The 14,485-nt window shown below is 40.5% G+C and overlaps 1 protein-coding gene across 1 annotated transcript; it reads left to right on the top strand.

Moving 5' to 3' along the window:
- Positions 1-3,896: 3,896 nt before the first annotated feature.
- LOC133559451 (SLC35A4 upstream open reading frame protein-like) lies at positions 3,897-14,139 on the top strand. The gene is made up of 3 exons (XM_061911214.1): positions 3,897-4,009; positions 6,292-6,390; positions 13,221-14,139. Exons 1-3 carry the CDS (start codon positions 3,929-3,931, stop codon positions 13,413-13,415), a joined length of 375 nt encoding a protein of 124 aa, XP_061767198.1. The 5' UTR covers positions 3,897-3,928; the 3' UTR covers positions 13,416-14,139.
- The last annotated feature ends 346 nt before the right edge of the window (positions 14,140-14,485 follow it).

The raw sequence follows: 14,485 nt of genomic DNA, 5'->3' as shown, positions 1-14,485 counted from the left end.
AGGATCTTGAGGACATGATGAACTGAGGCACCTACATCCTGTGAATAACACGTGATTCTGTGCTCAGGAGTCAATATTATACACAGCCAGTTCATATAACCTACACATACAGAGACCACGGCATTGGTTAAGTGCTGGAGAAGTATTTAGGTAACTATTGATTTTATTTTATTTAATCTTTATCTGGGTTAACCCAGATTTGCACTTTCATTTGTCAGTGTACACTTCAGTCACTGAGGCAACCATAATTTTTTTCAACAAGATCGTCTAAAAAATCCAGAAGGTTGTTTGAAATACCATTTTCATACTTTCAAAACATTTGCTTTTCAAACATTTCAGATTCAGAACCAGTTGAAAAATTGGGACACATAGCAATTAATTGCCAATTTAAGTTAATGGCCTAATATTTGTTAATCTGATTACAAATGTTTTTCCTCATGTATAGTGGCACATGTGACTTTTATGGAAATACATTATTATACAAAGGACAGAGGTTATAGTATTAGGTTGGAGATGAGATACATTTACTATGGTGAGAATAATTATCAGAAAATCCCAAATTTTCAAAATGTACCTGGCAGTCTTTGATTAGCTCCTCTCCCGACTCTCCAAGGAACACCATTAGGCAACGTATGATGAGATCTCTTCTGCCTTCAACATATTGCTATAAAACAGAGAAGCAAATTTATTGCAAAGAACATGTATAGGCAAACGGATACACAAAATTCACTATGCCATGTAAAAAGGCAGCGTAATTGAATTGGCGTAGCGCAGTGGCAGAGTGGTTGTGCGCAACCCGAGGGTCCCTGGTTCAATCTCCACCTAGTACCAACTTCGTCACGTCTGTTGTGTCCTGAGCAAGACACTTCACCCTTGCTCCTGACGGGTGCTGGTTAGCGCCTTGCATGGCAGCTCCCTAAATCAGTCTGTAAATGTGTGTGTGAATGGGTAAATGTGGAAGTAGTGTCAAGGCGCTTTGAGTACCTTGGAGGTAGAAAAGCGCTATACAAGTACAACCCATTTATTTATAATTTATATTAATTTATTTATTTAATTTGAGCGATAAAGAGAGAGAGAGATAGACAGAGAGAAAGCGAGAGATATAGAGAGGTAGAGATAGAGAAAGCGCTAGAGATAGATATAGATAGAAAGATAGAGAGAGAGAGATAGATAGAGAGAGAGAGAGAGAGAAAGAGATGATAACAGCTAGCTCAGTGTGTATGAGCCCAACACAAGACGACTGAAACAAATTACATTAATGTCCCCGTAACTTTACCTGGCCAAGTGAATCCAGCATTTGATTTTACCTTGCGTAGGCTGTTGAGACCAAATTCCTGAGAGTCAACGTCCTTCAATATTCTGTGAAATATATTGAGAAATGATATTATGACATATCAATAAAATACCATGTGTTGCAATATGAGAAATTAAAGCAAATGTTTATTTGAAGAACACCGACGACACAGAAAGTTCCCCTAAACTATTTTAGACATTAAAATGACCACGGATGGTGTAAAGTAAATTAACCTTGCTCCAAAATTACGAATCCCACCAGACAGGTTTAAGTTACAATTGATATATTTTTAGGTCCTGAAGAGGGTGTGCTTGTTGCTGCAATTTTGCAATTCGGTTTCAAACTTGCCATTTTTTCTCATAGGAATACTTGTTTAAAAAATACTTGTTAATAAAAAAAATAAATCACGCTCCCCCACAATAACCACAAAACTGAAACCAATAGCACACTTTCTGAATTTAAAACAGCATGTCAATAACTGTTTATGAGCAGATATCACTAATATTTGCCACAGATCATGTTATATATTATAAACATGAGTCTACTAGGGCTGGACCTGAATATCCCATCTTTGTGGTGGGATTAGCGGTTCGGGAGGCGGGAAGAGGACACCGCTGCTGGACTACCGCCAAAAAAATAAAAAAAATAAACAGCAGGAGATATCCATGCTAATGCCGTCAGACTCCGGAGCAAAGAAATAGCTATATATATATATATATATATATATATATATACATATATATATATATATATACATATATATATATATATATATATATATATATATATATATATATATATATATATATACTAAGCCTTAAAGGTTTAGTAAAAATAAAAATCTACTCTTCTGCGACCATAAAAGTAGCCGCGTGCCACAATGCCAAGTTAGCAGTTGTTAGCTAGCTAGCTAGCTGGCAGGCTAAACGGGTTAGCTAATGCTAACGTTAAGTATTCCATATTCCATCACTGACTTGAACAGATAAGCAAAGGTGACGTACAAAGTTAATTAAGCATATAACCTACCCATGTGGCTCCAAATCCATGAACTTTTTTGTTAAATGACTGTCCACGCCATCTTCTGTCCTCCGGTGAACACCTGGTGCCCCTGGGCGTGTCTGAGAGGAAAAGTGCAAACGATCCTCTGACGCATGCGCTGAGTGGCCACAAGATGGCGAGGTTTACTGCTATTACCCAAGTACAGTTTACTTTCTGGTATTAGGTTGTAAAATCAATATATAAGTTAAGTAAATATTACTTGGAGTGAATGATGACATTTACATATAAAAGTGAGGATACAAAGTTACAAACAACCATCAAGTAAGACATTAAATAAAAGGTGAGATTTTAAAGTAAAATAAGTGAAATAATAAATCCTTGTAAAATTTAAATGAATATCCGTGGTAACAATTACAAGGCCAAATCATCATTTTTTTCAGTGTGTCTGTGGTTCTCGCCCGGAAAAGGGTGGAGTGCCATCTCCGGGTTGGGGAGGAGATCTTGCCCCAAGTGGAGGAGTTCAAGTATCTCGGAGTCTTGTTCACGAGTGAGGGAAGAGTGGATCGTGAGGTAGACAGGCGGATCGGTGCAGCGTCTTCAGTAATGCGGACGCTTTATCGATCCGTTGTGGTGAAGAAGAGCTGAGCCGGAAGGCAAAGCTCTCAATTTACTGGCCGATCTACCTTCCCATCCTCACCTATGGTCATGAGCTTTGGGTTATGACCGAAAGGACAAGATCACGGGTACAAGCGGCCGAAATGAGTTTCCTCCACCGGGTGGCGGGACTGTCCCTTAGAGATGGGGTGAGAAGCTCTGTCATCCGGGGGGAGCTCAATCTAAAGCCGCTACTCCTCCACATCGAGAGAAGCCAGATGATGTGGTTCAGGCATCTGGTCAGGATGCCACCCGAACGCCTCCCTAGGGAAGTGTTTCGGGATCGTTCGACCGGTAGGAGACCTCGGGGAAGACCCAGGACACGTTGGGAAGACAATGTCTCCCGGCCCGCTTGGGAACATCTCGGGATCCTGCGGGAGGAGCTGAACGAAGTGGCTGGGGAGAGGGAAGTCTGGGCTTCCCTGCTTAGGCTGCTGCCCCCGTGAAACAATCTCGGATAAGCGGATGGATAGATATTGGCAGATTTACCATGAATTGATTAACGTGGACCCCGACCTAATTAAATTGAAAAACTTATTCAGGTGTTACCATTTAGTGGTCAATTGTATGGATTATGTACTGAACTGTGCAATCTACTAATAAAAGTCTCAATCAATCAATCCATCAAAGATACACTTGAAGTTGATTTTGGAGATTTAAGCATTGAAAAATAATTATTAAATAAATATTGTATTGATTGATTGATTGAGACTTGTATAAGTAGATTACACAGTACAGTACATATTCCGTACAATTGACTACTAAATGGTAACACCCAAATACGTTTTTCAACTTGTTTAAGTCGGGGTCCACGTTAATCAATTCATGGTAACAGTACGACCTATTATAAGATTTAAAACCCTTTTGGGTGCCCAGGGACTAAACTTAAAATCTATATATTTTATTGGTTTTGATAGTAACAAATATCAAAATTGTCCCAGTACTGCGTTCACTTTCCAGTGTGAAACAACAGGGGGCGGTATGCACCTTCTCAGTCATGGCTGCAACCGCCTTACCACTCCAAAGAAGAGCTCCGTCCAAGCTAGAATGGCAAATGACAAGGTCGGTAACCCTGACGTTATAAAGTACACACTCGCTGCTATCAAAGGATTGTTAAAACACGCAATTACAGGTAAACGTTGCCGAATAACCGCCTGGCGTTGGCGTGTGAGTTTTAAGCAAGATGGCGACCAAGCAACTTTTTTGTAGCTAAACTTAGCTAGCTAACAATGCTCATAGTTAAACGTAGCTCGCTAACAGCTGCTGGCTACTGCAATTTAACACTATTACTTTCTTTTCATAACACTCAAATCTTTAATGGCTCACTACTACGCGCATGGAGCTGCTACTTACGAGGTGTTTTATCTATCCACCCATCCATTTTTTACCGCTTATGCCCATTGTGGTTGCAGGGGGCGCTGGTACCTATCTCAGCTACAATCGGGCAGAAGGCGGCGTACACCCCGGACAAGTCGCTCACTCATCGCAGGGCCAATACAGATAGAAAACAATCACTTACATTCACACCCTCCATCCATCCATTTTCTACCGCTTATTCCCTTTAGAGTCGTGGGAGGCGCTGGTGCCTATTGCAACTACAATCGGGCGGAAGGCGGCGTACAACCTGGACAAGTTGCCACCTCATCGCATGGCCAATACAGATAGACAACAATCACTTACATTCACACCCTCCATCCATCCATTTTCTACCGCTTATTCCCTTTGTGGTCGCGGGGGGCGCTGGTACCTATCTCAGCTACAATCGGGCAGAAGGCGGCGTACACCCCAGACAAGTCGCTCACTCATCGCAGGTCCAATACAGATAGAAAACAATCACTTACATTCACACCCTCCATCCATCCATTTTCTACCGCTTATTCCCTTTAGAGTCGTGGGGGGCGCTGGTGCCTATCGCAACTACAATCGGACGGAAGGCGGCGTACACCCTGGACAAGTTGCCACCTCATCACATGGCCAATACAGATAGACAACAATCACTTACATTCACACCCTCCATCCATCCATTTTCTACCGCTTATTCCCTTTGTGGTCGCGGGGGACGCTGGTACCTATCTCAACTACAATCGGGCGGAAGGCGACGTACACCCTGGACAAGTCGCATGTCATCGCAGGGCCAATACAGATAGACAACATTCACACTCACATTCACACCCTCCATCCATCCATTTATCTACCGCTTATTCCCTTTGGGGTTGTGGGGGGCGCTGGTGCGTATCTCAACTACAATTGGGCGGAAGGTGGTGTACACCCTAGACAAGTCGCCACCTCATTGCAGGGCCAACACAGATTGACAGACAACACTCACATTCACACACTAGGGCAGTGGTTTTTAACCTTGTTGGAGGTACCGAACCCCACCAATTTCATATGCACATTCACCGAACCCTTTTTTAGTGAAAAATAAAATGTTTTGTTTTTTTTCAAATTCAAGACAAAGTTATACGTTTTTGATAACACTTTAGAACGGGGAACATATTCTAAGTAACAAAGACTTAATTTAGAGTTATTTGGACACTAGGGGAACATATTCTAAGTAATAAAGACTTAGAGTTATTTGGTTAGGGTTAGGGTTATAATAAGGCCATGCCGAATAGGGCATCAATAAGTGCTTAATAATGACTAGTTAAGAGCCAATATGTTACTAACTTGCATGTTAATAAGCAACTAACTAATGGTGAATATAATCCCCATACTTAAATGTTATCGTGGTTTTTTACTGGTGCACAAAATGAACTGTGTATGAAGATCACCTTGTTCAAACAAGAAAACCAACACAGTGCATGAACTCACAACAAATTACACACCTGCAAATCAGTCTGACTTCTGTTGTTGTCGTATCCGTAATACGCAGTTAGGGAGAAGTTTGTATTTACACGATTAGTTGGGTGTGTTTTGACCTACGCCGAACCCCCTAGGCCGACTCACCGAAACCCTAGGGTTCGATCGAACCCAGGTAAAGAACCGCTGCACTAGGGACATTTTAGTGTTGCCAATCAACCTATCCCCAGGTGCATGTCTTTGGAAGTGGGAGGAAGCCGGAGTACCCGTAGGGAGGCCACGCATTCACGGGGAGGACACGCAAACTCCACACAGAAAGATCCCGAGCCCGGGATTGAACCCTGACTACTCAGGAAATTCGTATTGTTAGGCAGACGCACTAACCCCTCTTCCACCGTGAAGCCCCGTGTTTTAATCGTTTATAAATCTTTCACCACTAATAACTCAACCAGCTTGTATATAATAACTGCCTCTCTCCGAAAGCGACAGTGTTTTGTGTGTTCACCTGCTCCATAAACAATATAAATGTGTATAAATATGTACAGACTCCCCTGGGACAACTCAGAGACCTGGTGGAGCTGAAGGACCAGCTAGAGGACATCCAGAAGCGTATGGAAGATGAGATACATGCCGGGGTTCCTGCTGTAAGTCGCCACTCAAGCAGTGTTAAGTTTGATTGCAGTTTTTTGTATTTAGTTTTAGGCCCCGTTTACTCTAAGGTTCCATCCATCCATCCATACATCTTCTTCCGCTTATGCGAGGTCAGGTCACGGGGGCAGTAGCCTAAGCAGGGAAGCCCAGACTTCCCTCTCCCCAGCCACTTCGTCTAGCTCCTCCCAAGGGGATCCTGAGGCTTTCCCAGGTCAGCCGGCAGACAAAGTCTTCCCAAAGTGTCCTGGGTCTTCCCTGTGGCCTCCTACGGGTCGGACTTGGCCGAAACCCCTCCCTAGGGAGGCGTTTGGGTAGTATCCTGACCAGATGCCCGAACCACCTCATCTGGCTCCTCTCGATGTGGAGGAGCAGCGGTTTTACTTTGAGCTCCTCCCGGATGACAGAGCTTCTCACGCTATCTCTTAGGGAGAGCGTTGTCACCCGGCGGAGGAAGCTCATTCCGGCCGCTTGTACCCGTGATCTTGTCCTTTCGGTCATAACCCAAAGCTCATGACCATATGTAAGAATGGGAACATAGATCGACCGTTAAATTCAGAGCTTTGCCTTCCGGCTCAGCTCCTTCTTCACCACAACGGATAGATACAGCGTCCGCATTACTCAAGACGCTGCACCGACCTCACGATCCACTCTTCCCTCACTCGTGAACAATACTCCGAGGTACTTGAACTCCTCCACTTGGGGCAGGGTCTCATCCCCAACCCGGAGATGGCACTCCACCCTTTTCCGGGCGAGAACCATGGACTCAGACTTGGAGGTGCTGATTCTCATCCCAGTCGCTTCACACTCTGCTGCGAACCGATCCAGCGAGAGCTGAAGATCTTCGCCAGATGAAGCCATCAGGACCACATCATCTGCAAAATTTAGAGACCTAATCCTGTCCTAATATTCTGTCCATAAAAGTTATGAACAGAATCGGTGACAAAGAGCAGCCTTGGCGGAATCCAACCCTCCGGCTAAGGTTATCCAGGGTAAATCTTACCTAACCTTTTCCTTGTCCACACACAAAAATCCGTCCGCCTCCGCAACGCGACCTAATGCCCATGCGCGGAAAATGCGCACGTCAAAGTCACCTCTAGTGTTGCTTTGTATGCAAGTTCTTATATTAAATTTACCTTATACACATATCAAGTGTTGTGGTATTTCAGTTAACTGGAATCCAGTGTGCTGTAGGGCCCTATTGTAGTAAATCACACCTGAGACATCATAAATTAATCAAATCTTTAATGGATATGTGAAAGTACATTACAGTGTTAATTTTGTTGACGAAAAATTTTCGTCATAGTTATCGTTAACAACCTTCTTTTTCTGACTAAAACGAGACAATAACTAAATAAAAAATAATTTACGTGGACTGAGACGATGACGACGTGTATTGACATATTCGTCAACTAATAAAAACGAGACGAAAATTTCTGCCAGAGACGTGATCCAATCGGAACTCATTTCGTTAGGAAAAGGCGGGAGGAGTTGGGAAGAGAACCAATCAGAGCGACGTGGTAGGGAAGTTACGTAAACGTAGTTTGCGTTTGAGACTGACCCGGGAATGCGCTGCAGAAGATAACATGTCAACGCCGGGGAGGAAGAGGAGAGAGGACATATGGGGAAATTTTATATTTGACGTCAAAGATAACAAGACGCAGTGTAAGAAATGCAGCGCGAGGATTACGGGGAAAAACACAACAAACTTGAAGCGACATTTACAGTCGAATCACCCTGAAATCCACACACAGGTAAGCGTTTTCCACAACACACAACTCACTCGACGTTATCCCGTCTATTACACGGCTTACTCGTGAAATATAAAATTTGAGGCATGATTTTCATAAAAATACGACTTGTATCGGTGATTTTTCCGCTGTTTTGCTTTGACTTTCAGAAATTGAAGGGAAAGTTTACATATTACCCTTTAGTCGACTAAATCTACTGTAGTTTTCGTCGACTATAATCTTATGATATTTCGTCAACTAAAACTAGACTAAAACTAAAACAATTTAAATTACTAAATTATGACTAAAACTAAATTACATTTTAGTCAAAAGACTATGACTAAAACTAAATCAAATTTGGCTGTCAAAATTAACACTGGTACATTATGTGACAGAACATTTTACAACCATCAATCTAGGGATCTAGATATCTGGTCAGGACACTCCTCACTCTTTTGCCTTCAACTTCATTGTCCATTCGTTTTGGGTGACTTTATTTAATCTGGACCTAGACGCTGAGTCTGAGACATACGTGGTGGACAATAACTGATACAGTCTGCTTTGCCAGTCGAAATGCATTCGCTATTTTCCGTAGTCTTCACTCGACGGCCAGGTAATACAAAGCACACGCTACCTTTTTTATCACATCCACGGGAGCCGGCATTCTCATTGACTCGATTCAAGAAATACACGGCCCACTTACCCGTGTAAAAAGTTATCCAAGGAGGGGGACCTTAAATGAGAGTTTAGTGTGGCTGAAATAGGGCTTAGGCTAAATAATTATTTGTTTAAGGGGTAATCCGGCTAAGTGTAGACATAGCTTTAGTCATACACCTTTAACACCGAATCTTGGGCGAACGTCGGCTCGACGCATGAAACAATGTCACCGGCCTTGCTGCCCAACGCTACTGAGCATGCGCATCAACGCTAAAGTTTTCCTCAAACAAAATAACCACAGCAATTAGGGTTAAAAAAGTTTATATATTAATATATATATACAACATTTGTTACATACCAGGAAACAAACATAACACAAACGGTATAAACTTTGATTACCCTAAAATGCGTGGCTTTTTATTTGTCCATAATGTATGGTGACAAAATGAATGTCCAAAAAAATATTACTCGACTGGATGGATGGATGAAAGGGTTTGCTTAGCATGAGAGTTTCAGTCCTTTTATTTGGAGATAGCCAATGACTATTAAAAACAACAACATAGGCTAAAGCAGTGGTTCTCAAATGGGGGTACGCGTATCACTGGGGGTACTTGAAGGTATGCCAAGGGCTACGTGAATTTTTTTTTTAATATTATAAAAATTAAAACAATTCAAATATCCTTTATAAATGTATTTATTGAATAATACATCAACAAAATATGAATTGAAGTTCATAAACTGTGAAAATAAATGCAACAATGCAGTATTCTGCATTTTTTTTTTTTTTTTCCAAGATGGCGCTGCTGTAGTGGCTGCTGTAGGCAGGAGCTCTGTGCTCTTGTATCATCCTTTTGTGTTTCCCTCTTGTTTTCATGTCTTATTATATTTTTTTGCATTTTGGTCCGGGACCCTTTGGGACTGTGTGACAAGGGGTGGCACTTTCGTGACCTCTGTGGTGCTTTTTTTGTGGACTTCTGGATCTGCCTCCCGGGAGCCTTTTGGCCATGGAGACCAGCTGCAGGGTCTCTGCTACACCAGAGTCTGTTTGGAGGGACTGGAGGAGATGCGGATGAGGGGACAGGACTGTGGAGCTAGCACTGAGCTACTGGGACGGAGAGTCTTCGCGGTGTCTTGACTGGGTGAGCAGGTGTCGGACACCTCAGTCACCTTGGACGTATCCTCGCTCATCCATGCGGACTGGACACAGGCTGAGAGTGGAGTCGGCTCTCTTGGTTGCCTTGTTGGATCTGCTCCTGTCTCTGGCCATGCTCCCTCCTCCCCAGCGGACGATGGCGTGGAACACCGCAGAGGCCACCACAGTGGATATGTTTATTTTACTTTTTATTCATAGCTGTATGTAGAAGTGTCTGCTTGTATCTGCTGCTTTAATGTCTTTAATGTCCTTTGTGTTCTTTGATGTTTCCCTCTTACACACATGGAAGAGGGATGTGTACTATGGCTATGAGTTGTTGTTGTTTATTTATTTATTATTTATTTATTTATTTTTTCTTCCCCTTGGCCTCAGTCTGCACCCCCACTCCAGGGCCTAGGCTAAGACCGATTTTTAAATTTTATTTTAATCTTCTATTTTTGTCTCCCCACACCCCCCTTGTTTACCTGTATGTCATCTTTTTTGTAAGGGGCGCTGGAAGCCGGCAGACCCGTCAGCGATCCTGTTCTGTCTCCCTGTAATGTTTGTCTGATCTTGAATGGGATTGTGCTGAAAATTGCAATTTTCCTGAAGGAACTCTCCTGACGGAATAAATAAAGTACTATCTAATCTATCTAATCTAATCTAATCTAATCTATTCAGTGTTGACAGCTAGATTTTTTGTGGACATGTTCCATAAATATTGATGTTAAAGATTTATTTTTTGTGAAGAAATGTTTACAATTAAGTTCATGGATCCTGATGGATTTCTATTACAATCCCCAAAGAGGGCACTTTAAGTTGATGATGTGTTGAAATCTTTATTTATAATTGAATCACTTATTTTTTTTTTTCAACAAGATTTAAGTTGTTTTTTTTCCCAAATAGTTAAAAAAGACCACTATAAATTAGCAATATTTTGCACTCATATACAATTTAATAAATCAGAAACTGATGACATGGTGCTGTATTTTACTTCTTTATCTTCTTTTCTTTTAACCAAAAATGCTTTGCTCTGATTAGGGGGTACTTGAATTAAAAAAATGTTCACAGGGGGTTCATCACTGAAAAAAGGTTGCGAACAACATAGGCTAAGAATTGCTCAACAAACGAGGCGACTTGAGAATTATAAAATGAGGTGTGTATTAAACATTTCAGCATCATACCCATAAACATAACATAACTTTTAAAATTGAAAATACACTACACATTCATAGGAAATGTTTAATTAAAGTAAAGTAAAGTAAAGAAACTGTTGCATACGATATTCCCTGAGTTACTTTTACAGAAAGTCACATCTCGGCAAAGTCATTTGCACAGCAAATATATGACAAATCCCGACAAAGTAAAATGTGTTTTCGTCAAAAGCCTAAAGAGTTTTTTGAAGGAAATGTATGTTTGTCATATTTTGGTCATCTAAATTGATTTAGTTTTAGTCTAGTATTAGCAAACTAAATTCCTCAATGTTTTAGTAGACTAAAATTAATATAAATTCAGTCAACTAAAGTATAAAGGATAACACATTTTTGAAGTTATCTAGAAACCTCTTCAATTAAGGTTATTGCAGAGCATTACAAAAAAAAACTAAAATGTACAATAAGACCTACACTCCATGAATATATCAGTAGGTACATTTCACACTAACCTTACTGTATGTTATTTTAGCTGAAATTAAGCATTTTAATTTTTTTTTAATATATGACTAAAATGGCCATACAAAGGAACACACTAGTTTTGTTCTATATTGTGTATGACTACACTGACTATGCACATTTGGCGTCTTGGCCACTGTCTTGTTTAACTACAGCAACCCTTGTTATAAAACTGGAATGTGTGTGCGTGTATATGTATGTGTGTGTTTGTGAGTGTGTGTGTATATATATATGCATGCATGCACTGCTACAGGTGTCTTGCTTATTAAATTGGTGGACGGGCTCACCCATGGTATATAACAAAAACTAAAGTTAGAGGAAGCGGTCGTGCTCCTGCTCTACTGTCTATAATAGTAACAGCAATTCAGTACAGTATGAGTAATTTCAAAATATTAGCTTCAGCCTACTTTCGTTACGTATATGGTTAGCCTGCAGACGGCGCTTCCAGTAGGTTGTATTTTTAACGGCGAAAATCGAGCCACAGGGTTTACGTCTTTTGTCTACCGTGGCAGAGATGAAGTGCGTCCATATTTCTTCTCTTCTTTTTCTTCCAGGTGTAGAAGACATTGTATTGAGGTGTGTAACAATACAGTCTCGTTTCCCAGGTAGAAAGTAAAACACTGTGCCTTAGAAAGACGGTAGTTCTGATTGGATCTCCTCCTCCCTCTCCCACATCCAATAGGAGGCTCTTTCTGCCGCTTTGTAGGCTGGGAGAAGCGACAAAGAAAGCCTCCTGTTGTCATCTGTCAGAGGACAATAGCTGGAAGCCTGGATGAGAGGGGCAGTGATCTGGCTTTTCACTGCTGACCCACCAACCGGACAGTGTTGTGGTTAAGGGTCAAAAGACTCTGTGAACGTTGGGGACCACCTAATGACTTCTTGTCCAGGCCAAAGCTTTATCCATTAGAAATTGATTATTTAATAGCATTTTTGATGTATTTGCAAAATGATTGGATGAATTCCTAACTTGTCCCACCTGCCTAAAGACAAAGGGAAATATGGTTGATTTCGTCTGTCAGCATTTGCTATTCGTTGACTAAATTGTCAATTTTAAATGTTGTCGTGTTTTTTAGTCAATGTGTATTTGTTTTGATTTGATATTGTCCTAGTTTAGTCAGGGGAAAATAGGGCATTGACAACGATTTTTAGTAGGCCTGTGAATCTTTACCACCATGATTCTTGGGGGTAACAATTCAATTCAGAATTGATTTTCATTTCAAATTCAATCATTTTTTAATAACATTGGATGCCAGTTCTATGATTGAATAAACAGCTCTGATCAATTTCTACATTGCTCAAAATAAAATTGGTTTTGTTTAATAATTGTTTTTTTTTAATTAATAACGTCAAATACAAATAAGGCAACAAGAGTATCCAACACTAATCGTTTTGAAAGTAAATCTATACAGCAGATATGGCCATCTACATCGAAAATAGGCTTTTCCTGGGTGGCTGGATGGGACAGATTTGAAAAAAAATAAATAGGTTTTTGAATCGATTAAGAATCATTAAAAATAAAAATCGCGATTAATCTGAAAATCTTTTTTTTTTTTTTACACCTTTATTTTTTAGTCAACAAGGTTAAAACTGTCATTTTTAACACCTGGTCCACCTTCCTGTCTCCTCCTCCTCACCAGGGTGGAAGTCTGCTGGCTTCTCCTTTCCTGAAGGGCTTTCTGGCCGGGTACATCGTCGCAAGGTTCCGATCATCTGCTCTGCTGGGCGTGGCGATAGGAGCCTGTACTGGAATCTATGCGGCACAGAACTACAAGATTCCCAATGTTGAAAACACTGTCAAAGACTACATAAGCAACCTGAAAGGAAGACGCTAACGGAAAAGATATCAGAACGAAAGTGGATGAGAGGAAAAGGCGCCTTAAGCAACATATTGCAGGAGATTTGGTATCTAAACAGGACATATTCATTTTGGTTTTTAGTTGGTTGATTGTCCTGGTTTGTTTTTCTTCCTAGCTCGCAGTTTTAACTTGTATGCACTTTTTGCAGGACACATGCATCCCTGCAGCTGTCCCTATAGGTCAACTTTGAACTTGAGAGGTTTGTATGTACAGACTTGCACCTTTACAGTTATGATTATGAAGAGTCATTAAGTCATTTTTCTATGCGTACAAATCACTGTTAATAAAAAAGGACATATTGATGCTATGCAAATTGATACCAATAGAGTTTGCAAATTCAGCAGTTTATAAAGATAGAAAACTATTTAAGCCAAAGTTGAAATTTTGTTAATTTGTTGTAGAAATACTGAAAAAAAAAATTGTGCCTTGTCTGCTGTGGTGTGCAATTGAATTCCCTCATGGGATTGTGTTACTTATTGTAACATGCTGGAATCTAGTTTCTATCACACACTTGTTGGGATTTATTTTCATTTGGACCAGAAAGTCTTGGTATTATTTCTTAACTGGAACTCAGAAAGGTTTTATTTTTTTCTCTGCATGCTCATTTTGTTTACAATAAGAATATTTTTATAATTTTCTGGGCGATGGTGCTGCATCTCACTCTGCATTGTTTTAAATAAATGGGTACATTCACTTTAAATTGTGTTTTCTTGCGTGATCTCTGTTTAAAATAGTTAATCTGTGTTACAGTTGTTTAGGCCATGTCATGAAACATTATCAAAGTTAAAATTCGTTTTTTTAAACTGGCATTACTTTTGTCATATGAGAGTATAAATAACAAAGTAGTCGTATGATAAAAAAAAAAAAAGATGAACTATTGTCCAAATAGCATTTTAGCGTAGATATATGATACAAAAGTGTTCAATTTTTTTTCCACACATGAATACAATTTTCAGAAATGTAATGTTTGCAAAAATATCAAATACAATATAGTGGCCATGCCAGCAACTTGAGGGTTCCAGGTTTGATCCCCGCTTCTGCCAACC

The sequence above is a fragment of the Nerophis ophidion genome, linkage group LG09, assembly GCF_033978795.1.
Source record: "Nerophis ophidion isolate RoL-2023_Sa linkage group LG09, RoL_Noph_v1.0, whole genome shotgun sequence".
Lineage (NCBI taxonomy): Eukaryota > Metazoa > Chordata > Actinopteri > Syngnathiformes > Syngnathidae > Nerophis > Nerophis ophidion.
Note: the sequence above shows the minus strand (reverse complement) of the source record. Positions and strands in the feature narration are given on the sequence as shown.